Source organism: Bubalus bubalis, chromosome 17, assembly GCF_019923935.1.
Source record: "Bubalus bubalis isolate 160015118507 breed Murrah chromosome 17, NDDB_SH_1, whole genome shotgun sequence".
Lineage (NCBI taxonomy): Eukaryota > Metazoa > Chordata > Mammalia > Artiodactyla > Bovidae > Bubalus > Bubalus bubalis.
Genome location: NC_059173.1, coordinates 8,599,121 through 8,624,950, shown reverse-complemented (window position 1 = coordinate 8,624,950; position 25,830 = coordinate 8,599,121). Strand labels below are relative to the sequence as shown.

The following is a 25,830-nucleotide window of genomic DNA, read 5'->3' as shown; positions in this document are numbered from 1 at the left end:
CAGCACGGAATCTTAGCCACTGGACTACCAGGGAAGCCCCACAATGTATCTATTGTATACACAGTAGTTTATATCTCTTAATCCCCTACCCCTATCTTGCCCCTAACCCTTTCACCCTTCCCCCTGGTACCCACTAGTTTGTTCTCTATGTCCACAGGTCCTGTTTCTTTTTTGTTAAATTCACTAGTATATTTCATTTTTAGATTCCACATATAAATGATAATATACAGTGTTTGTCTTTCTCTGATAAATTTCACTAAGAGGTGACATCCACAGCTAAGGGTTGAGGAATTGGGGGTTTAGGGGAGAGAGGGGCATGGCAAAATAAGGTAAAATTCACCATTGTAATAACCTCAGATATGCAGATGACACCACCCTTATGGGAGAAAGTGAAGAGGAACTCAAAAGCCTCTTGATGAAAGTGAAAGTGGCGAGTGAAAACGTTGGCTTAAAGCTCAACATTCAGAAAACGAAGATCATGGCATCTGGTCCCATCACTTCATGGAAAATAGATGGGGAAACAGTGGAAACAGTGTCAGATTTTATTTTTTGGGGCTCCAAAATCACTGCAGATGGTGACTGCAGCCATGAAATTAAAAGACGCTTACTCCTTGGAAGGAAAGTTATGACCAACCTAGATAGCATTGAAAAGCAGAGACATTACTTTGCCAACAAAGGTCCGTCTGGTCAAGGCTATGGTTTTTCCTGTGGTCATGTATGGATGTGAGAGTTGGACTGTGAAGAAGGCTGAGCGCCGAAGAATTGATGCTTTTGAACTGTGGTGTTGGAGAAGACTCTTGAGAGTCCCTTGGACTGCAAGGAGATCCAACCATTCCATTCTGAAGGAGATCAGCCCTGGGATTTCTTTGGAAGGAATGATGCTAAAGCTGAAACTCCAGTACTTTGGCCACCTCATTCGAAGAGTTGACTCATTGGAAAGACTCTGATGCTGGGAGGGATTGGGGGCAGGAGGAGAAGGGGGGCGACAGAGGATGAGATGGCTGGATGGCATCACTGACTCGATGGACGTGAGTCTGGGTGAACTCTGGGAGTTGGTGATGGACAGGGAGGCCTGGCGTGCTGGGATTCATGGGGTCGCAAAGAGTCGGACACGACTGAGCGACTGAACTGAACTGAACTGAACCATTTTTAAGAGTACAGGCCTGTGGCATTAAGTGCCTTTGCATTGTGCAACCATCAACACCATCCGTCTCCAGGACAGTTTTTATCTGCCCAAACTGAAACTCTGTGCCTGTTAAACACAAAGTCCCTATGTCTTCCTTTCCCAGCCCCTGGGACCCACCATTCTGCTTTCCGTCTCTGAGTCTGACTATGCTAAGTGTCTAAGTGGAATCATGCAGTGTTTGTCTTTTGTGACTGGCATATCTCACTTAGCATAATGTCTTCAAGTCTCATCCATGTTATGTAATGTGTAGAATTTCCTTCCTTTCCAGTTCCTTTTTTTTTTTTTTTTGGTGCACAGCTTGTGGGATCTTAGTTCCCTGACCAGGGATCGAAGGCCCTCAGCTATGAAAGCACAGAGCCCTAACCGCTAGGCAACCAGGGAATTTCCCCTTCCCTTCCCGTTTTTTTTTTTTTGGACTTCCCAAGTGACTCAGTGGTAAAGAACCTGCCTGCCAATGCATGATCTCCTGAAGGAGATACGAGTTCAATCCCTGAGTCAGAAAGATCCCCTGGAAAAGGAAATGGCAACCCACTCCAGTATTCTTGCCTGGGAAATCCCATGGACAGAGGAGCCTGGTGGGTTGCAGTCCATGGGGTTGCAAAAGAGCTGGACAGAACTGAGCGATAAATACTTTCACTTTTCCCTTTAAAAAAAAAAAGATTAATTTTATTGAATCTTCACTCTAGTATACACCTCTTTTTATAAAGCCATTTTAATTTTATTAGTTATTTTTTATAAATTATAAATAAATAATTTTTATTTATTTATTTTGGTCACACGGCACAGCATGCCAGATTTTAGTTCCCCAGCCAGGGATTGAACCCACACCCCCTGCAGTGGAAGCAAGGAGTCCTAACCACTGGACTGCTGGGGAGTTCCCCCTTTCCTCCCTTTCTGAAGCTGCATAATAGTCCACTCTGTGTGTAGACTGTATTTTGCTAGCCCACTCGTCCACGGACGGACACTGGGGTGTTTTCACCTTTGGGCTGTCGTGAATACTGCTCCTGTCATCATGGCCGTACATTCACAATGTTGCACAACCTTCCCTTCTGTCTAATTCCAGACCACTTTCATCATCCCCAAAAGGGAATTCTGTGCCATTAGACAGTCACTCCCTCTCCCTCCTTCTCCAGCCCCTGGCAACCGCTGATCTGCTTTCTGTCTCTCTGAAGTTGCTTCACGTAAATGGGATCACGCATATGTGACTCTCTGTGTCTGGCTGCTTTCACTCAGCATCACGTTTCAAGGTTCATCCATGTTGTAGCTTCTGACAGTGACTTGAGGACCTTACAGTGGTTATGCTGGAGACTGCTCAGAGTGGCTCTAGCGAGCAGATCTGATGCTTAGATATTCAGGAAATCTCAGAGCCTTTTATTTAACTGTTGAGAGCTTAAAGCGGGTCGTGGTGGGAGTTATTTACCCCACAGATATTGGCAAATGCTACACATCAGTATGGTCTTGGGGGGCTTATTTGAGACTCAGTTTGTAGGCACTGGCTTCAGAGCTTCCCCATAATCTCCATCAGCACCACCCCCCTGCAAAGCTGCTGTTGTTTAGTTGCTAAGTTGTATCCGACTCTTTGTGACCCACTAGACTGTGGCCTGCCAGGCTCCCCTGCCATGGGATTTCCCAGGCAAGAATACTGGAGTGAGTTGCCCTCTCCTTCTCCAGGGGATCTTCCCAACCAAGGGCTTGAACACGTGTCTCCTGCATTGGTAGGCAGATTCTTTACCACTGACATCCAGGCTAAAGCCTCGGTTCTTTCAAGCTGTATTGAGAGATGGAGATTGGAAAAGAGACCTGGTGGCTTCAAATGAATTATAATCAAATGTTGGCAATTTCATATAGTTCAACCTTCTAGTAGGGTCTAGTCCTTAAGCTGGAGAAGAAGCAAAGATAGTTCTCTCATTGTTATCTATTTTTATCTGCTTTAAATATTTCAAAATAAAAGATTTTGTGGGGGAGGAATGGAGTAGATGGGGAGGAGTGGAAGGGTTTGACTGGTATTCTGTCTTTGGCCAGAAACACAAGGTTTTGACCAGACAGACCTAAGGATGATCCCTGGCTGCATGCCTTTTTAGCTCTATGCCCATGGATAAATCCCATGACTGCTGGGGCCTCCGTTTTCTTGTCTGTACAATGCTTATAAAAATACCAACTTCATAGAGCTGTTGTGCTTCCCTGGTGGCTAAGTGGTAAAGGATCCACCTGCCAAGCAGGAGACATGGGTGTGATCCCTGGGTCGGGAAGATCCCCTGGAGAAGGAAATGGCTACCCACTCCAGTATTCTTGCCTAGAGAATCCCACGGACAGAGGAGCCTGGTGGGCTACAGTCCATAGGGTTGCAAAGAGGCAGACATGACTGAGCGACTAAACAACGAACAACAGGGCTGCTGTGCAGAGCGAGTGCATGTAGAACAACATCTAGAACGCAGCACAGAAGCTGCTGGGCGTTTGGGGGCGTGGCGGAGAGGGGGTGTGGGGGGGGCCTGGTGGAGGGGGGGGCCTGGTGGAGAGGGGGGCCTGGTGGAGAGGGGAGCGTGGTGGAGCTGGCGGCTGGTGGTGGAATGATTGCTCCAAGGTTCAGTTCCAGCCGCTCTGCCTGCAGACCCTGTGCGCTGTACTCTGCCCAGTATTTCCAGCCCAAGAGGAGCTTGACAGCTGGAGCTTTCCCAGTTCAACCTCGCCGTCGAATGGTGTTTCCGGTATTTACAAAATTGCTGTGGTATCATCTGCTTTTTCTCCCAATTCACAAGCAAGAAATGTTCCCCCAGGCTTCTGGAATCTGGAGACTTACGCTTTCTATGCCAGAGCACTAATTATTCTTGGTGAAATGTGCGGAATAAGGCAATAGTTAATTGATAATGATGATAGCAATTTTTTTTAACGTAGAAATTTATCCGTTTTTACCTTTTAAAAATGTTGCCCAAATTTGCCCTCCAGTCCCTCATCATCAGGTTTCCTTGTGATAAAGAATCCGCCAACCTATGCAGGAGTTGCAGGAGACGCAGGTTCAATCCCTGGGTTGGGAAAATCCCCTAGAAAAGGAAATGGCAACCCACTCCAGTATTCTTGCCTGGAAAATCCTATGGACAGGGGAGCCTGGTGGGTTACAGTCCATAGGGTGGCAAAGAGTCAGAGACAGTGGAGTGACTGAGCACTCACACAAGCCCTCATCAGCCCTCTGCCCTTCATGCCCTTGGCATCCCAGACTTCTTTTTTCAAAGCTCAGGGAGGAATGGGCATCACTCATTCCATATGGCTGTCTCCTGGGAAGGTAGAGACTCATCTCTTCTGTTACTGCCGTGACCTTGCAACCCATCACAGGGCTGGCAGAAAGCAGGAGTTTTGTTTCAGGATAAGGAAGCTAGAAGGAGACAGGTTATTATGTTTTTGCCTGGGTCTCAAATACATAAGTTGCTGCTCAAAGAAATCAAGGCATTTCCCAGAGTCACAAGAAACAGCACAGTGTGAAGGAATGTATTGTATTGAGAGTGAAGTCCATGGGGTCTCAAACTCAAATGCCTATGGGGGCAAAGGGAACAAAGTGCCAAGTGAGAGGAACACAGAGTTAAGTGTAAAGAAAAATGGCAAGAGACCGTAAGGGCTGGAAGTCATTTGGAGAGGATGAGACTGTCGATCATCTGTGGGTCGAGTGACCCATATACAAGGGACACACTGCTCTGATCTAGCCATGTTGGTCCCTTATTAGAATGTGGGTCCCAGATGGCCAGATATTCTATTTTTTAAAGAGACATCAGGAATCTGGATTTCTTTGTGAATTCTTCTAATTTTAAAACTTTGATATTCACTTTAAATTAAAAAAAAAATACTGTGTGGGCAGCTTTTTGTAAGCATAAAGCAATCCTTATGTGGCCAAATTGTTACTTAACATTCAGTTCAGTTCAGTGGCTCAGTTGTGTCCGACTCCTTGCGACCCAATGAATGGCAGCACGCCAGGCCTCCCTGTCTATTGCCAACTCCCGGAGTTTACTCAAACTCATGTGCATCGAGTCGGTGATGTCATCCAGCCATCTCATCCTCTGTCGTCCCCTTCTCCTCCTGCCCCCAATCCCTCCCAGCATCACAGTCTTTTCCAATGAGTCAACTCTTCGCATGAGATGGCCAAAGTATTGGAGTTTCAGTTTTAGCATCAGTCCTTCCAAAGAACGCCCAGGGCTGATCTCCTTTAGGATGGACTGGTTGGATCTCTTTGCAGTCCAAGGGACTCTCAAGAGTCTTCTCCAACACCATAGTTCAAAAGCATCAATTCTTCGGCGCTCAGCTTTCTTCACAGTCCAGCTCTCACATCCATACATGACCACAGGAAAAACCATAGCCTTGACCAGACGGACCTTTGTTGGCAAAGTAATGTCTCTGCTATTCAATATGCTGTCTAGGTTGGTCATAATTTTCCTTCCAATGAGTAATCGTCTTTTAATTTCATGGCTGCAGTCACCATCTGCAGTGATTTTGGAGCCCCCAAAAATAAAATCTGACACTGTTTCTACTGTTTACCCATCTATTTCCCATGAAATGATGGGACCAGATGCCATGATCTTCATTTTCTAAATGTTGAGCTTTAAGCCAACTTTTTCACTCTCCACTTTCACTTTCATCAAGAGGCTTTTTAGTTCCTCTTCACTTTCTGCCATAAGAGTGGTGTCATCTGCATATCTGAGGTTATTGATATTTCTCCCGGCAATCTTGATTCCAGCTTGTGCTTCTTCCAGCCCAGCATTTCTCATGATGTACTCTGCATAGAAGTTAAATAAGCAGGGCGACAATATATAGCCTTGACGTACCCCTTTTCCTATTTGGAACCAGTCTGTTGTTCCATGTCCAGTTCTAACTGTTGCTTCCTGACCTGCATATAGGTTTCTCAAGAGGCTGGTCAGGTGGTCTGGGATTCCCATCTCTTTCAGAATTTTCCACAGTTTATTGTGATCCACACAGTCAAAGGCTTTGGCATAGTCAATAAAGCAGAAATAGATGTTTTTCTGGAACTCTCTTGCTTTTTCGATGATCCAGCGGATGTTGGCAATTTGATCTCTGGTTCCTCTGCCTTTTCTAAAACCAGCTTGAACATCTGGAAGTTCACGGTTCACATATTGCTGAAGCCTGGTTTGGAGAATTTTGAGCATTACTTTACCAGCGTGTGAGATGAGTGCAATTGTGCGGTAGTTTGAGCATTCTTTGGCATTGCCTTTCTTTGGGATTGGAATGAAAACTGACCACTGGCCAGTCCTGTGGCCACTGCTGAGTTTTCCAAATTTGCTGGCATATTGAGTGCAGCACTTTCAGAGCATCGTCTTTTAGGATTTGAAACAGCTCAACTGGATTCCATCATCTCCACTAGCTTTGTTCGTAGTGATGCTTTCTAAGGCCCACTTGACTTCACATTCCAGGATGTCTGGCTCTAGGCGAGTGACCACACCATCGTGATTATCTGGGTCGTGAAGATCTTTTTTGTACAGTTCTTCTGTGTGTTCTTGCCACCTCTTCTTAATATCTTCTGCTTCTGTTAGGTCCATACCATTTTTGACCTTTATCGAGCCCATCTTTGCATGAAATGTTCCCTAGGCAAACCATTCAATATCACAGTAATCCAAACCTATGCCCCAACCAGTAACGCTGAAGAAGCTGAAGTTGAATGGTTATTTACATTAGATACAGACAAATGAGTATAAATTCTGAAACACATATGTTTCCAAACGGTATTTAGGTCTAGAACAAAGATATCCTCATTCACATGGCTTACTATGTGAATAGGGCTCCCCCTGCAGTTGTGCAGTGCCCAACCTGTCCAACTGTACTAGACAGCCCTGATACATAACTCTTAAAGTTGTCACCCTCCCCACAGCCCAACTCAACAGAAATGCCAGCCCCTACCTCTTTCACCCATTCATGGACCATGAGAGAACTCTCTGGACCACAAGAGAAAGCTTTTCACCTGTCTTGGGCACAACTATACCGAAAGGTCGTCGAAGAGGAGTTCTAGCCATCATGACCAGATTTGCTCTCTCCTCTAGGGTGGTGAAATTCCGTCGCACAGGCGAGAGTGCAAGGTCAGAGGACGACACGGCTTCGGGAGAGCATGAGGTCCAGATTGAAGGGGTCCGTGCAGGCCTAGAGGCCGTGGAGCTGGACGATGGGGCGGCCGTGCCCAAGGAGTTTGCCAATCCCACCGACGGTGAGGGGACCCTGCAGTTGGGGCAGGCCATAGTCAGGGGCTCTGAGGCTCCAGGGTTGCCTCTCCAGGTGGCACTCAGAGGGGTCTTGTGAAGGGGCGGGTAGGAGGGCCTGGAGGCCCCAGGGTGACACCGGCAGTGTGGGCTGGACCTGCATGGCTTTCTCAGCAGGCGAGGTTGCATCACCGTCCCTGACAGTCAGCATCATCGACTAACACTTGGCCGAGGATGGCAGCCACAATGATGACGGTGAGGGTGATGGTGGTGGGGACGAGGACATGGTGCTGCTGGTGAAGGCGACTGTAAAGATGACAGTGATCAGAGCCACAGGCGAGGCTGACGGCTGACTGTGCCAGGCGCGGTTCTAAGCACGCTACATCCATTACCCACTTCATCTTCACAACACTTCCAGCTGGAACTGTTACAGGCATCTTCCCCATTTTGCAGGAGAGGCCACGGAAGCACAGAAAGGTTATGTATCTTTCCCAGGGTCACACAGTTAGAACTTAGCCAAGCTGGATTTACACCCAGGAAATCTGGCCTCAGAGACCACGTCCCTACCTGTGACCTTGTGCTCCCTCCGAGTAGAGATGGTTAAAGGAGACTTGCAGTGCTCATAGGGGACCTGGTCTCCCCTTACCACCTGATAATGCTGATGCATGAAAACATTCCATTCGTTCCTCAAAGGGCCCAGATTCCCAACCAGAGAGAGGATTAACAGCTTGAGCCCAAGGCCTGTTGTTGGCACATCTAAGGAGGCAATGACTGGAGTGGAAGTGAAGGCAGAGGTTAGAAGCAGTGGCTTCAGGTTCAGGCTGATCTGGGCTAAATTCCCAGATCTGCAGTGTCCCAGCTGTATTGACACTGGGCAAGTCCATGTCCCCCTCTGAAAAATGGGGCTAAGACTGAGCCTTTAACTAGTAGGTGTCACAGGGACTCAGTGAGATTATGTACAGCAAGCTCTTAGAGCCTGGGTCCCCAACCCCTGGTTCCAGTCCGTGGCCTGTTAGGAACTGGGCTGCACAGCTAGAAGTGAGCGGTGGGTGAGCAAGCTTCCGCTGTCTTTACAGCTGCTCCCCATCGCTCCCATTGCTACCTGAGCTCCGCCTCCTGTCAGATCAGCAGCGGCGTTAGATTCTCATGTGAGCGAGAACCTAGCCATCAAGTCAAGGCGAAATACTCTGAGGTCACTACAAAACAAAGGGCACAATAGATGTAGTGCGCTTGAATGATCCCCAAAGCTGCCCCTGTCTATGGAAAAATTGTCTTCCATGAAACAGGCCACTGTTGCCAAAAAGGATTGGGACCACTCTCTTAGGGCAGTGCCTGACGCACACTGAGCTCCCAGTAAACATATAATGATATTATTACTATTACTGTTCTTATTACTGATGCTGTTACACGACTCACTCTGCTTTCTCCTCAATATTATTGAAGGAAATCAGACCCTGCTGGTGTGAGAACACCAGCTCATACTTCAGGAGAAAATGATGTTTGATGTAAGAGGCTCATGATTGAAATTCCAACAAGATGACAACTCCCATCAGGGGCAGATAAGATCCTCAGAGGCACCCCCACAGGACAGCCACCCAGCATGCTCCTTTAGTATTTTTATTTTTCAGTTAATTTTTATTTTTTGTCTTGGAATATTTTAAAAGTACAGAAAAGTTGCAAGGATAGCACAGAGAGTACTCGTAACCTCTTTTTTTCTTTTTTAAAATCTTTTTTGTTTGTTCATTATTTTTTTTTTTTTTTTTTTTTGTATACTCTTCATGCAGCTTCCCATAAAGTTAGTATCTTACCTAATCATGACACACTTGTCAAAACTAAGAAATTGAGACTGGTGCATTACCCTCCATGAAACTGAGACTTTATTCAGATTTCCCCAGTTTTCCCAGCAGTGGTGTTACAGGAATCAATTCTAGCACACCACATTGCATTTGTCTTTTAGTCTTTCTCAAAGCCACTTGTGAGCTTCTAAATTGCATCCTTATTTTTTTCTGAACACACAAATACCATGTGTTTATTTGGGAAGCACTGGGACATGATCAAAATGTACAAAAAAGTGAGTACTGACACACGATCCTATTGATGGGCTATGGGCATTCAATCTGACTTCCTCTGCTCCACCTTACTTTGTTTTCTGAAAATTAAATCACAATATATTGTATGCATCTTTCTATATCTGCGCATTTTTTAATAGGTGGGTTGTATTTTAGGATGTAGATATATAAACATTCATATATAATACATAAAATAATTTAACCAGTTCCTTGTCGATAGACATTCTGGGTTGTCCACTTATTCCCTTTGTAGAAACCACGTTGTATTGGACTTTGCAGCACACTTCACACTTGCCAGAAGGTTTTCCTAGGATAAGTTCTAGAAGCAGCATGCACTGCTTTAAAGAGCTTGGCCAGGGATCCCTCTAGATCTGCCCCCCCTGGAACTAAGACAAGTACAAAATACTCTGACTCCTTGCTTCCCCTCCCCTTTCTCCTCCCAGATACTTTCATGGTGGAAGATGCGGTGGAAGCCATTGGTTTTGGAAAATTTCAATGGAAGCTGTCTGTTCTCACTGGCTTGGCTTGGGTAAGTATCTCTGGGGACGATGACGTCATCTTCAGTCTCCAAGGAACACCATGCTGCTCAACTGGGTTTCCATGCTCTACAAGGGAGGACACGGTTCCCTCCTCTTACAGTCTTTGCTTCAATCGACAAAGTTTGAGTGACCTTGGGTGATAATGAAGTCTGAGCCTAGAGGGAGTTGGGTGTGGTTGACAATTGCCCTCAAGGAGGAGTTGAAGCTTCTGGTTAATTAAGTGGTTCTCAACCCTTTGAGGCTCAGGGCTACTCTAAGATTCTAATGTCATCTGTGCGACTCACCCTAGAAGAAAATGCACAGATCAAAATGTGCCTTCTTCAAGGGGCTTGTGATTCCTTATTAAACTTGCCAGATCTACCTAGAGCAAATAATGTATCTAGATCACTGTCGTTCAGTTGCTAAATCCCGTCCGACTCTGCAACCCCATAGACTGTGGCCCACCAGGCTCCTCTGTCCGTGGAATTCTCCAGGCAAGAACACTGGAGTGGGTTGCCATGCCCTCCTCCGGGGGATCTTCCTGACCCAGGGATTGAACCTGAGTCTCTTATATCTCCTACATTGGCAGCTGGATTCCTTACTACCAATGCCACCTGGGAATCCCCACTACCTTCCAGAGTTTGCTCAAATTCATATTCATTGAGTTGGTGATGCTATCTAACCATCTCATCCTCTGCCATTAATCTAGACCATTAATACAAGTGAAATGGATTTTTATGAATAGTGCAAAACTGAGATTTAACTACCTGTTTTTCCAAACAGTCATCAATTTCCCCACCTCATTTCCTCCACTAATTTGCCAAGTGGCTTTTATCATCCACCACATTCCTGGGGCCACGTGGGTTTACTTCTGGACTCTCATTTCTGTTCCACTGCTCTGCCTGTTTAATCCTGTAAAGGTACCACAGTGTTTCATTACTGAGGCTCCCTAGTATGTTTTAATATATTAAAAGATCACACTTTTTAATGTTAATTATACTGACAATTCTACATGAACAATGACCAAAGAGAAACTAGCTTTTAATTGAGCTACAAGAGAAAAAGATCACTGTCTCTCTACCTCTAAAAAATGTTTTTCTAAAAAAAAAAAGCTTTTCTGATTTTCAAAATATGCTACTTTCCCACTCCGTTCAGGGAGTGTCACTAAATTTTTTTTCAAACGTGGGAAAACGCACCCAAAGAATGTTAAATGTCTAGTCATCAGTTCCTGTGTGGTACCACACTGTTTTAACTTCTGGAGCTTTCAATGTGTTTTGATGGGTGATAGGGCACTCAGCAGAAGGTAGAAGAGGGAGTCTCTCTCTTTTTTCTTTTTTTAATTAATTGATTTATTTTATTTTAAAATTTTTTGGGGGCCATACTACGTGGCACATAGAACTTCCTGGACTAGGGATTGAAGCCATGCCCCCTGCAGTGAAAGGGGAGAGTCTTAACCACTGGACCACCGGGAAAGTCCAAAGGGATTTTTTTATGCACTCGCTTGGGACTGTGGACTTGTGACATTTTAAATTATCGTTTTAAATTTTCTGAGATCATAAGGCTCTAAGGTTTAAATTCTTCTCTCCTGCAGTGAGTTACCATGAGAATTTTTAGTGAGGGGCCGGCCGCCCTGAGCCGGGCAGCGCCCTGGCCTCACGTGTTTGCTTGCTCCCTGCAGATGGCCGACGCCATGGAGATGATGATCCTGAGCATCCTTGCGCCGCAGCTGCACTGCGAGTGGCGGCTGCCCAGCTGGCAGGTGGCGTTGCTGACCTCGGTAGGCAGCCCATCGGCCCCCTGCTCTCGTGCTCAGTTCTGGTCCCCCAGGGGGGTGTTCTGTAGGATGCCCCCCACTTCCTCCTGCTGCTGCCAAGGGCTCAGCAGACAGGAATTAAACCTCAATGGAATCACCAGGACCTCAGCGTCCCTTCTCCATCGCATGTATCCTGGCAGGTCTGCAGCCAACTCTAACCACATCTGGGGGCCCCAGATATCCTGCTCAATTGCGGGGAACTTGGAGCCCACCTGATCGGATCACGTAAACCTTATAAGCCTCGCTCTTCCAAAAAGGAGACACCAGTTCCTTCCACATGAAGGTGACTTCAGGGTTGGAAACAGCATAGTACCTGTTCAGTAAACTGTAGGAACTGGTGCTCCCTGGAGCTAAGGCTTGGAGGAGCATGAAGCAGAACCCTTCATTCTTGTCTTGTTTTCTTCTTGAACTGGTATTTTCATTCAGTTTCTCCATATAGTTTTATCTTAATGTAAGGTTGTGAAAGTGAAGGCTGCTCAGTCGTGTCCAACTCTTTGCAACCCCGTGGACTATACAGTCCATGGCATTCTCCAGGCCAGAATGCTGGAGTGGGTAGGCGTTCCCTTCTCCAGGGGATCTTCCCAACCCAGGGATCGAACCCAGGTCTCCCGCATTGCAGGTGGATTCTTTACCAGATGAGCTACAAAGGAAGCAATATAAGGTTTTACTAGGCTTGAAAGTTTCATCAATCACCCTATTATAATTTTTGTGACATTTTCAATTATCATTTTTAATTTTTGAGATCATAAGATTTAAGATGTTTCTCCTGCAGTAAGTTAACCATGATAATTTTTAGTAGTAAACAACAGATCAAAACAAGATATAATTAATTTTGATCAATACTTGCTAAACATAAGTCACTTTTATCAGGAACGCACCTCTTGATGAGGAGTATGGAGTGTTTCTCAACTATGTCACATATTCTTGAATTGTTGTTCAATTGCTAAGTCGTGTCTGACTCTTTGTGACCCCCATGGACTGCAGCATGTCAGGCTCCTCTGTCCTCCACTATCTCCCAGAGTTTACTCAAACTCAGTCCATTGAGTTGGTGATGCCATCCAACCATCTCATCCTCTGTTGTCCCCTTCTCCTCCCGCCTTCAATCTTTCCCAGCATCAGGGTCTTTTCAAATGAGTCAGTTCTTCAAATCAGGTGGCCAAAGTATTGGAACTTCAGCTTCAGAATCAGTCCTTCCAATGAGCATTCAGGGTTAATTTTCTATAGGACTGACTGGCTTGATCTCTTTGCTGTTCAAGGGACTCTCAAGAGTTTTCTCCAGTGCTACAATTTGAAAGCCTGTTGCCAAAATGAGACAGGGTTCAGTTGTAATGCTATTTCTATTTTTCATTTTTACTGAATAGATATGAATACGAAAGGTTTTGTTCACATATAAAAAGTTTTGCTTCATATAAAACTGAAGGAGTTTTATAATAACTCAGTAAACTAATGCCACTTGATTCTTTTCAGCAACTTCCAAGTTTCGTGCTGAAGAGCACACAGCAGTCATTTATGAAAAATTATTTTTAGTGATCTAATTTGCTGACAGCTTGATTAGCCTCTCCTGCAATTTGGTTAAAAATAATAAAATGGAATTGGAATCAAGATGACTTGTGAATGGATTTGTATCTGTGTCATTGGTATCCTTTTGGAGGCAGCCTAGAGGGTTTAACCTCAAAGCGATGGCCACGAGGTACAACAGGGGGCAGAGTATGAAGAAGTGGGGGAAGGGTGGTTGAGAAGGGGAGCCGGGAACAGATGAGATCCCCTAACCTGTTCTCGGGAAAGAGTTTCTATGGAAGTTGAGGATGTGGAAATTAATTCCTGTAAAATTATCCAAATTTGCTTTCCCTTGGAATGCCTCTGTGTAGCCTGTTTGGAGCCCACTGCTCTAGGACGTGCCTAGAGGAATGCTTTTGGGTTCAGCCCACACTAGGCAATGCTGTTCCTATCTCTGAGCCTCAATTAGTTGACTTATCTGGAAATTGGGATAATAATAGCACCCACCTCGTGGGGCTCCTGGAAACATTTGGTAAGACGTATGTAAAAAGTTCCAATATTTGGGCCACCTCTTGTGAAGGGCTGACTCACTGGAAAAGACCCTGATGCTGGGAAAGAGTGAGGACAGGAGGAGAAGGGGACGACAGAGGAAGAGATGGTTGGATGGCATCACTGACTCAATGGCCATGAGTTTGAGCAAACTCAGGAGATGGTGAAGGACAGGGGAGCCTGGTGTGCTGCAGTCCATGGGGTCACAAAGAGTCGGACATGACTGAGTGACTGAACAATAGCAACAAATGTAGAGAACATTCAGTGTGGTCTCTGACGCTTGGTGAGTGCTCCAGAAAGGATAGAACAGTGAAGAAAGCTCTAGTCAGCCTGCTTGGGCTTAAGACCTGTCTTTACCCTCTCCTCCCTGGGATCAGAGCAGATTTCTAAAACCCTTCTTTTTCTTTTTAAAAACTTTTTGGCCATACCATGTGGCACAAGGATCTTGAATTCCCCAACCAGGAATGGAATCTGCACCTCCTGCATTGGAAGTACGGAGTCTTAACTGCTGGACCTCCAGGGAAGTCCCCTTAACCCTTCTAAGCCTCAAGCTACCTATCTATAAAATGGGTATGAGCAGTCATACCTCTTCAGCTCTGATCAAGGACTAACAAGGGAACCAGAATTTTGCGCAGCACACAGCGAGCGCTCCATGGATGCTTTCTCTTGCTCGTGGCTTCCAGCTCCCATCCTAACCTCCTGTCTCCTGTATTCAGTTCCTTGCAACCTTTAATATTTTCTTAGCCATAAGACATTTCTTGGGTTCTGTAGGAAACTGGAAAAATACTAGCTCTGCAGCCAGGCAGCCTGACTCCAGCCCGGGCTGCACCACTAACACCTGTGACCTGGCTGCATGACCTCACGTCTCTGAGGCTCCGTTTCCTCATGTTTGAAATGGGGATAACGGCAGCACCCACCCCGGAGGGCTGTTGGGAGACTTAAACAGTAACAGGAAGCACACAGACTAGTGTTTGCATCTTAACAAGATCTCAGAAATGCTTGCTTGCTAAGGAGCTTCAGTCAAGTCCAACTCTTTGCCACCCTATGGACTGTTAAGAAATTCTCCAGGCAAGAACATTGGAATGGGTTGCCATTTCCTTCTTCAGGGGACCTTTCCAACCCAGGGATCAGACCCATGTCTCCTGCTTTGGCAGGTGGGTTCTCTACCACTAGCGGTACCTGGGAAGCTGTAACGCTTGGTTCATTCTTATTACTAAGAGTGTGACTCTGCAGGCTCACTTCGGTGTTGCCTTTCTCTGCGATGCTCCGTGTCACGGTCTAACAGAAGCTGTCTTTGCCCCCACAGGTGGTCTTTGTCGGCATGATGTCCAGCTCCACCCTCTGGGGAAACATCTCAGACCAGTATGGCAGAAAAACAGTAAGGCGACTTCCCCTAAGCTTGTGTTCTCTGGGTTATCTCCTTGACAACAGCAAAACTTGTGCCAACTGAACTTTTTTTTTTGGTGGAAGTTTAATTCAGAGCTACATTGAAGGGCAAAGAAAGACATTGCTATGAGGTTGTGGACTCTTGAAAAAAATCACACCTCCCTAGGGGGCCCAAGCATGTGTGTTTCAGAACATAAAAGATGCTGGTGGTGGTGCTAGCCCCATCCCCTTGGTGCTTAACCCTTCTGTGCCTCAGTTTCCTCATCTGTAAATGGGAGAGTAATATTCTTCCCCATAGGGCTCCTATGGGGAGTAAATGACCCTTGTATAGAAAGTCCCTGGTTCAGAGGAAATGTTTCCTCAATTCCCATTACCTGTTATTCACCAAGCTCATGGGCCAATAAGTATGGCAAGACCAGTGCTAAGATGAAGGTGTATCTGGCTCCAGAGTTCACATCCTTCACCCTGACCTGGGTTACTGGGAGACATTACTGAATAGAATGCCAGAATTTAGTAGATCAGTTGAACATTCATCTACTCTTAAACAGATGAAGCCTGGGGGGCTACCTGTAGGGGGTGCCTCCAGCTCTTCTGACCAGCTTGCTAAATCCCACACCCAACACAAAGCTGGTGTGACTGGAGAGAGAGAGAGAAAGTGCCCCCAGATTGTAGAGCCTTCTCCTCCCCAGCATGGAACTCTGGCCCAATATCAGGAAAGATGGATGCGGCTCTAATTATAAAGCTTACCCAGAACTCCTCTAGGACTAGAGGGCGAACCAGACAGCTGGCGAGCCTTGGCAAGCTCGAAGAAGCTCCTCCTAGCTGCTTGATCTGCCTTGGCCCAGCTGAGAGGTTTCTGTGAGAGCCTCTGCTGCGTGACTTTGCAGGAGACTCAGTGGGCCGCTTCTTTTTAAGTCGACCTTTTTTTTTTTTTTTTTTTTTTTTTTTTGCTGCACTGAGAAGTGGGATCTTAGTTCCTTGGTGGGGCATGTGAGATCTTAGTTCTCCAACCAGGGATTGAACCTGGGCCCCCTGCATTGGAAGCACAGAGTCTTAACCACTGGACCACCAGGGAATTCCCTCAGTGGGCCACTTTGATCCCTACAGAAGTTTCTACAGCCTGGGGACTTGTGGCAGTCATGGAAAGGAAGGGCGACCGTGGGTGTGTGGCTTCGTGGGTATGGAGACACACGCATCTGAGTTCATATCATAGAGTCCCTTGTCGAGCGAGGTAACTTTGGGCAAGCTGCTCTCCCTCTCTAAGCCTTAGTTTTCCCATCTGCAAAATAGGATTGACAACAGTAGGAACTCACAGGACCATTGGGAGGATTAAATAAGAATGTGTATATAATACATTTAGAACAGTATTTACTGATGCATAGTTAGCCTGTGATAGGTGGTAACTACTATTGATTGGGACTCAAGAAAAATTTAGAATGGGATCAGGTCATCATCTAGTTCAAAGGCTCTAGGACCATGTCAGCTTTAAGGAATAAAAAGGGGTGGCTGGCAGGCACCGGGCCTCTCATTTCAATGTTCTGAACATGCTCGGGTTTCCCTGTGAATATTTTCACTATACTTGAACATGATTGGAGAGTACCAGGGGCTTGGGTCAGGCAACCCTGCATGTGACTGAGCAGTGCTCCTGGCAATGAGATCAGTGTACTTCTCTGGAGCTGGGGTTGCAGGCCTGGCATCCAAGTGACAGCTAGGCTTTCAGCTTCTTAGAGCGGGAGCTTGAAACCTTTCCAGGCTATGGATTCCAAACATGTTGGCCATGAGCCAAAGGTGGCCCCCAAATGTGTTTAATTTATCCCATGCAGTGCTTAATGGGATTTTTGAATCAGTTGCCTCTGTTTCAAAATGGCCATATTTTGTATAAAAATAAAAAGCGTTGTGGGTTTTTGGAAAGCTGGGTAATCTGGTGGCTTAGAACCCATGTTCTGTGATGGTAGCTTTTGGCTGGAGCTGAGGCTGGCAGGGCGGGGCAAGTTCTCTTTCATTCACCCAGGTCCCCCTGTCCTCACTGCATTCCGCCTGCATCAGGCCTGTATGTTCTCTACCGGGGGTAATAGGGAGCTGATCCTGGATAAATCACTCATCTCCTTTGGCCCTCAATGTGCTGTTTTTAAAGTGGACATGAAAATAACAACCTCTTTCCGTAAGGCATGGTGAGGACCCAGCATCACGATGAGGCAGTGATTTCAAAAATGCAAATTAAAGTTCCGTGACGTCAGAGCCTCTGGCTGTCCTGTGGGCCGCTGTCGCGCAGGACAAAACCAAGTGTTTAGCAACCAGTAGGCCATCAATATGTGCAGAGTCAAAGGATGAATGCCAGGCCCACAAGAGGTACTCAGTACCTGCACAGTGAACCAGTGAGTGAATGAATGAATGATACATTTCAGCACCTCTAGTGCGGCACACAGTCGGTGTTCAATACCTGTGCATTGAATGAATGAGCAGTATATTATCAGTATCCCTAAGGGTCTGACATACTGCAGGCATTCAATACCTGCTTATTGTGAAATGCATCATTGAATGAGCAAATTAATGAGTGCATAATGTCTATGCATTCTATCTCCAGAGCCGGGTATACAGAGGCTGCTTAATAAATAGGAAAGGAAGGAGGGAAGGAAAAGGGGGAGGGGTGGCAATCTAAAAGGCAGAACAGATGTTAGGCAGAGCGACAAGTGCAGTTAATGAGAACCCAGAGGACGTTTCCGCAGAGGCCCTCAGCAGTGCTTGGATGGGGCTTGCTGGCAGCACTCACGCCTTTGCAATGCCATGACGGTCCCTCCAAACGGCTGCTGAGTCCTTGTTCTCTGGGCAACTGGAAAGCGCTGGCATCAGCGGGCAAATGCAGGGCCAGCTGCACTCCACTGTGACCCGACAGGACCAGTCGGCCTGCTTGTCTTTGCTGCCTGGCATGAGGGCATCCGGTGACCTCAGCAGGGCAGCACGGCTGCCAGGCAGCCCCGGGAGGGAGGCATAGCTCCCATGTGTCAGTCTGGGCGCCCTCTCTCTCCCCACTCTTCTTCTCCCGCTTTGTTTTCCTTCTTTTATTTTCTCTGCCGCTGAAAGTGAAAGTCTCTCAGTCGTGTCCGACTGTTTTCCACCCCATGGATATACAGTCCATGGAATTCTCCAGGCCAGAATACTGGAGTGGGTAGACTTTCCCTTCTCCAAGGGATCTTCCCAACTCAGGAATTGAACCCAGGTCTCCCACATTGCTTCCCAACCCAGGGATCGAACCCAGGTCTCCCGCATTGCAGGTGGATTCTTTACCAGCTGAGCCACCAGGGAAGCCCAAGAATACTGGAGTGGGTAGCCTATCCCTTCTTCGCCAGTGGATCTTCCCCTCCCAGGAGTTGAACCGGGGTCTCCTGCATTGCAGGTGGATTCTTTACCAGCTGAGCTACAAGGGAAGCCCATAATTTGGTTCTCTGCCACTAATGATGTCTTATTTCTGATTCAAGACTTTTCAGGTTCCAAGGAAGAAGATCCCTAGTGAGGGGACATATGTATACCTATGGCTGATTCATGTTGATGTTTGGCAGAAACCAAAAAAATTCTATAAAGCAATTATTCTTCAATTAAAAAAAAAAAAAAGACAGTCCCTAGTAAGTGAGGTCAAGTCGGAAGAAAGGAACTAAGTCTGTGGCGGGTACCAGTGTCCTTGTTGTTGTTGTTGTTTAGTTGTGTGGCCCTGGGTTTAGAAAGGGGAGCAGAAAGGTTGCTTTTTTTATTTATTATTCTTTATTGCAATAGATCCAAATCTTCCTAGACTTTACTCATTCCTACCCCACATATTCTCTTATGTACTTAATATCTTTCTTTATATCAACATTAAAAACATCCTTAGATGCATGTTTTTTGAAAAGGAAACTTGATTTAGAGTCTTAAATGGGAAATCAATAGCAATCACCCTAAGTAAGAAATACCTGCAAAAATAAATGCAAGGACAACAGTGTTATAAAATTCTAGCTGGTATGGTTGCCTCATTGCTCTCTCTGTTAAAGAATAAGATTAGCAGATGTTTAAAAAGATGTTAAAGATGGTTACCAGGATGAAAGGATGGGGGGAGGGAGGGATACTTAGAGAGTTTGGGATGGACATGTACACACTTCTGTATTAAAATGGATAGCCAACAAAGTCCTGCTGTATAGCCCGAGGAGCTCTGCGCAATGTTATGTGGCAGAATGGATGGGAGGGGAGTCTGGGGGAGAATGGATACATGTGTATGAGTGACTGAGTCCCTTTGCTGTCCACCTGAAACTATCACAACTGAGTCCCTTTGCTGTCCACCTGAAACTATCACAACATTGTAAACCAGCTATACTCCAATATAAAAGAAAAAAAATTTGAAAACAGTGTTAAGACAGACCAGCATCCCACGGACACTTCCTTTTAAGCATAGTCAGAAGAGTGAAGATTAAAATGAAAAGTTAATCACATTCTTGCAGAGTGGTGCAAAGTCATTTAATACATTCTCTCTACAACCTAAAATTGTTTTCCAAAAGACTGAGGTCATGTGTGGTAGACTTCCAAATCCCCTCTCTAGTCTCTTTTAATTCATTTTCATTTTAAAGCTAAAATTAGAATGTCTCACACTTTCTCCCTGAAGCAAGGGTTGAGGGGTAGGGGGGTGCAGAGAGGGCGGCGGACAGACGGGTGAACTCTATCCTGCAGATCTAGGAAGGGTGCTGCGAAGGGCAGTGTTGGGGTCCTTTAATGGACTGGGACCTGGCGGTCTGGAGTCGACGATAAGAAAGTGAAAGAGAGAAAGAGGCTGATATTCCCTGGTTTACGCAGAGAACCAATAAAGCCCTTAACACAGGGCTTGCATCACTCATGAAGGCACAGGGCACCTTCTCGAGGGGGTGAAGGCACAGGGTGCTTTCTCAAGGGGGTCTTGGAAGCCCAGGCAGGAGAGTGAGCATGACGGGTTTCTACGCTCCAGAGAATTAGCCAGAGAGAGAGAGAAAGAAAGAAAGACAGAAAGACACGGGGACCCAAGCTCTAATGGAGCAAAGGTGCTTTAATGATCTTTCTGTGAGAATATATAGGCTGTTGTACAAGAAATTTCTTTCGACAATGATGAAGATCAGAAAACCAAATGTACAGCAACTGTTACCAAGGGAACAAGGGATTAATAATGGTCACAAGACCAGGAGACAATCCATATCTCAAGAAAGGGGATCGAGACTAAGCAGTTTTGTCGTAAAGAGAATGTTTACTAAAGGAGAGTCAAGCCTGTCTCACATAGTGACCTCAGTTCCTGGGACCAGCTTGCTGCTCCACTTGATGAGGAACAAAGGACTTAGGAGAAACATCACGTAGCAATCCTCCTGTTAAACACTCCCTGACAGGGCAGTCTGCCCAGACCTCATGCGGCACGTCTAATATTCACGTTACATTTGCATTCTACTCCAGAACACTTTTGGAGTTGGTTGTGTTATAAAAAATGCCCTTTTTAATTATATTCGCTCTTAATTTTTTTCTCCATCTCTAAGCATAATTAACACTCCAGGAATATATGCCAGGTTTCTCCTGCAATTTTGTGCTCCTAGGCGATTCTCAACCCCATAAAATACAACATCTTTTTTTTTTTTTCCGGCCGTGCCGTGTGACTTGTGGGATCTTAGCTTCGAGATCAGGGATCAAAAACCCAGGCCACAGCAGAGAAAGCTCCAGGTCCTAACTGCTGAACTGCCAGGGAATTCCCTACAATGTCCCCTTTATTTAAAAAAAAAAATTATAAAATTTTTGTATTGCCCCCAATAATCCAGAAATAATTTCAAAGATAAAATAGCCTAGTCATTTATACAGTTTTTTCAATTTAATTTATTTTTTTTGGCTGTGCTGGGTCTTTGTTGTTAGACAGGCTTTTCTCTAGTTGCAGCAAGCAGGGGCTGCTCTCTACTTGCAGTGCCCAGGCTTCTCGTTGCGATGGCTTCTCTTGTTGTAGAGCGCAGGCTCTAGAGTGTTCGGCCTTCGGTAATTTTGGCTGTGGGCTCAGTAGTTGTGGCTCCCAGGTTCTAGAGCACAGGCTCAATAGTTGTGGTGCCTGGAATTAATTGCTCCATGGCATGTGGGATCTTCCTGGATCAGGCATCAAACCTGTACCTCCTGCAGGCGGATTCTTTACCATTGAGCCATCAGGGAATTCCCACTTACGCAGCTGTTAAAAAGAAGTCAGTTATAATATCTTAACTAGGCCACAAGGGAGAACATTTTTTAAAGAAGTAATTAATAAATTTCCTTTCAATATGCAAATATTCACATACTACTCTGCCTAGATCCTGAAAGGAATTCATATTCGCCCAATTATAAATAAGTTTGGATTTAATGAAATCTTGATGCTTTTTCTTTATATATCTGACATTTCGAAATAAGATTCAGATCTATTCATAGATACACATAGAAGTCCCATGAATGCAGACGGATGCTGTATTCACACTCAGTCACTCAAATATCACACATAGCATTTCCACTGGCAACATGGGTTTCTGAAAAGATAATTCTGTAAAATTCCAGATAAAACAAAGTGTATCTTACTTTGATTTATCTAGAAGTTGCTTTCCTGAAAAACTACCCTCAGGAATTTTTTTGGAAGGTGTGACCCACCTTCCAAAATCCTGTTTATATGTTAACCAGAATGAAGGTCCAGGTGCAGATAGTCATAAACAGTGATCAACTGCATGGTTTAGTATCTTGTGGGAAGTTCAATTCAAGCTTGTGTGAGGTAAGTCTTCATGTCTCAGGTGCTGTGGGACATCTAGCATCTCTAGGACCTGTCTATTACTTAAAAAAAATTTTGGCTGCACCACACAGCATGTGAGATCTTAGTTCTCCGACCAGGAATTGAACCCCGTACCTCCTGAAGTGGAAGTACAGAGTCTTAGCCACTGGACCACTAGGAAAGTCCCTGGGACCTGTCTTTTAACTGCCAATCACTGAGACTGCTAAGAACACCCCACAGGTTTCCCACACTCCCGCTCAGAGCTGGCACCACCCCCAGAGAACACCTAGCATCCCTTTGGCTGTGTGGATTACCCTTTACCACGACCCTACGGTGACCTTGAACATGTGCAGGGGCGTGTGACCTGAAGATGCTGAGAAGCCCCGTGACTGAGTGTCTTCCTTCTCTGCAGGGACTGAAGATCAGCGTGCTCTGGACCCTGTACTACGGCATCCTCAGTGCGTTTGCGCCCGTGTACAGCTGGATCCTGGTGCTGCGGGGCCTGGTGGGCTTCGGGATCGGAGGGGTCCCCCAGTCGTAAGTAAAGCCCCAGCTCTGGCCACCCAGCCAGGCAGCCAGGCAGCTATGTTCATGGGCTCGGAAGGATGCAAAGATGGTACATACTGTAGGGCTGCTGCTACCCAGGGACTCTGATGGAGCCAGAGAAGAGGGTCATTGTCAATATTGTGATGATTAACAACAGCAAAAGCAACACGATAGCTGGAAGGACATAGACGTGAAATAATAATCAAAATGGTAGATCTGGCATTGACGGGACATTTCTCCTGGATGTGGTGCAGCAGCCCCAGAAGATGTGCGGGAATATTGAATTAGTGCAATTCCCATTTTACAGCTGAGAAAACAGGCTCAGTGGGTGAAATCAAGTCACACAGGGTGCAGTTGGAAATAAGACCTGGAATCTGTCCACCTGTAACATCCATGCTTTTAACTACCCTGCCTGCTCCCTTTTACCTGTTTCTAACTTGACCCCAAGGCAGGAAGTCAAAGTGAAAGTCAAAGTCGCTCAATCATGTCTGACTCTTTGTGACCCCTTGAACTATACAGTCCATGGAATTCTCCAGGCCAGAGTACTGGAGTGGGTAGTCTTTGCCTTCTCCAGGAGATCTTCCTAACCCAGGCATTGAACTCATGTCTTCCATATTGCAGGCAGATTCTTTACCAGCTAAGCCACAAGGGAAGCCCAAGAATACTGGAGTGGGTAGCCTATCCCTTCTCCAGTGGATCTTCCTGACCCAGGAATTGAACCAGGGTGCCCTGCATTGCAGGCAGATTCTTTACCAACCGAACTATCAGGGAAGGAGGTGGGACTAATTATTTTGTAAGTTGTGTGTTATTTTGTTGTTACTGTTATTAAGATACTGAGAGTAGTCAGGATGGTAGGAAGACGTCACCGTTTCCTGGCAGACTGGGGAATTCTGAAGCAGAGATTGGCAGCTTGTGGCAGCTGGACCAAATCTGAACTGCCAACTGGATCTCTAAATAAAGTTTTATTGGAACACAACCACACCATGTACTGACGTATTATCTATGCCTGTTTTGGTGCTTCAGCAACAGAGTTGAGTAGTCTCAGTAGAAACTCTGTGGCCTGCAAACCTGAAGTATTTACTGTCCAGACCTTTGTCAAAAAAGTGTTGACCCCACTCTAAAGGATGGTGATTAATAGCCGATATTAAGGGGCAGATGCTGTTCTAAGCAGTTTGCCCAGACTGTCTCACTTAATCTCCCCAATTTCCCTATGAGGTGGATTCTATCATTAATCCTATTTTACAGATAAAGAAACTAAGGTTACAGAAAGGTGAGGTAACTTGCCCCAGATGACACAGTTACAGGAGGTAGGGTTGCAATCGGAACCCACACCCTCTATCTCCAGAGCCTGGGCTCTAACCATTGATTTCCACTGCCTTGCTATGAACAATGAAAAGGATTTAGAGAGACCCAAGGAGATGGGGAATATGTAGGATATCTCATAAGAAGGGAATTTCGTGAAAAGAGGAAGCCATAGCTGAGTCTGAGGAAGGCTAATGGTCCAACTCAGTTAGCTTGTTAGGCTGAGAAATGTGAGAATCGAAAACCCCGAGATGGGCCACGTGGACCAGGTGGCTGCCGCTGTAGTCGCTCGGTCGTGTCCGACTCTTTGCGACCCCGTGGACGGTAGCCCACCAGGCTCCTCTGTCCATGGGATTTCCCAGGCAAGAGTACTGGAGTGGGTTCCCATTTCCTACTGCAGGGATTCTTCCCCACCCAGGTAACGACCTGCATCTCCAGCTTGGTAGGCAGAGATTCTTTACCACTGAGCCATTTAGGAAGCCCTGATAGACTAGGGCAAGCTTATACAAGGTCTTGAATGTCAGGTCAAAGGGACTGTCTGCAGACGGGTGGGAAGCCACTGAAAGTTTTCGAGCAGGAGAGGTACTTTAAAAAAATTAAGCTGGCAGTGATGGGTTGGATAGGTTGGAAATAAGGAATCCTGTTGCAGTAATTTAGGAAAATTTTGCACAGGAACCAGGGAGTTTCTTTTTAGTTTTATTCATTCATTCAACCAGTTTTTTTGCCCCCTGTACCACGTAGCTTGTGGGATCTTAGTTCCCCTCCCAGGGATCAAACCCAAGTTCACAGCAGTGAAAGCCTAAGTGTTAACCACTGAACCACCAAGGAATCCCCTCAACTGGTATTTTCTTGAGCTTCTGTTATGACACAGGCCAATGCTAGGTACTGGGGGTACAACAGTGAGCCAAACAGACATGGTCCCTGTTTCAGGCTGACATCCTGGGAAACAGACAGAAATCGAGATATGTGTGCAAGAGGCCACCAAGATCAACACCTGTAAAGGAGTCAGAAAAACAGGGCTGGGCAGAGGGAGAAGCTAAGTTGCAATGTGATTGTAACAGCTGGTAGGGGCCTCAGCTGACCATTAGGGTTCAGAAGCTGCGATGGCCCTTTAGATTGTTCCATACTGAGGATGGGGGCTGGACCTTTGTCCGTTCACGTCAGCCACCTTGGATGTGGGCTGCCCTCAAGGAGGGAGCGTGACCTTGGGGGAAGTTAGCTACTTTGGGCCAAGGCATTTCCTGCAAGGGGCTCAACCCTGAGCTCTTAGCAGGCAACATTCCTGGTCGTGCCAGAGGGACTGTGTGCCTCAGCCCTGAAGGGGGAATCCAGGCGGCACATCCGTTACAGTCCCTCCCCTGGACCCTCCGATGTGCTTGCGTGCATGTGTGCTATATCGCTTCAGTCATGACTCTTTGCGACCCTATGGACTATAGCCTGCCAGGCTCCCCTGTCCACGGGATTCTCCAGGCAAGAATACTGGAGTGGGTTGCTGTGTCCTCTCCAGGGGATCTTCCCAATTCAGGAGCTGAACCTGCTTCTCTTACATCTCCTGCATTGGCAGGCAGGTTCTTTAGCACTAGCACCTCCTGGGAAGCCCTTTCTCCCACTTAGAGGCTCTCAGTTCCACTCAGCCCTTCCCTGGATTATTATTCATCATTGATCCTCCAGGGCTGTGCAGAGTAGGTATTTGACATGGACTCCTGGATCGGGGATGAGCTTAAGAACCACTGGAGCTTAAAGCAGAGGCCGTTACGCCAAGCCTGTTAACCTGGGCTGGCAGGGGCTTGTGGTCAGTCTGTTCCACTTCTGGCCCAACTCCAGGAATTCCTGCTGTTCAGCCACTGCCCTGTTTGTGAGCCATTCATTGACTCTGGGACCGTTTCCTCCTCGTGGCTGGAAGGGATGAGCTCACGGAGGAACACGTGAAATTCCTCTCCCAGGGATGCTTGGGGAGATGGCAGCAGGTCCAGCCTCCTCACATTCCCACCCTGGATTTTCTGGCCATAGGAGGGTAGGGAAAGGAACCGGGGCTTA

The 25,830-nt window shown here is 46.3% G+C and overlaps 1 protein-coding gene and 1 non-coding gene across 6 annotated transcripts in view; one reads left to right on the top strand and one right to left on the bottom strand.

Annotated features, from left to right (window-relative positions):
- LOC102407920 (SV2 related protein) overlaps positions 1-25,830 on the top strand; it is a 73,680-nt gene that overhangs the window by 15,620 nt on the left and 32,230 nt on the right. For all 5 annotated transcript variants that reach the window (XM_044930033.2, XM_025267456.3, XM_025267457.3 and 2 more), the window contains exons 2-6: positions 7,219-7,379; positions 9,884-9,969; positions 11,637-11,735; positions 15,124-15,195; positions 22,358-22,482. In XM_044930033.2, the coding sequence (XP_044785968.2) occupies positions 7,219-7,379; positions 9,884-9,969; positions 11,637-11,735; positions 15,124-15,195; positions 22,358-22,482 (543 nt within the window). The remainder of the gene's footprint in view (positions 1-7,218; positions 7,380-9,883; positions 9,970-11,636; positions 11,736-15,123; positions 15,196-22,357; positions 22,483-25,830) is intronic.
- TRNAG-UCC lies at positions 16,206-16,278 on the bottom strand. The gene has a single exon. It is a non-coding gene; the product is annotated as a tRNA-Gly (tRNA).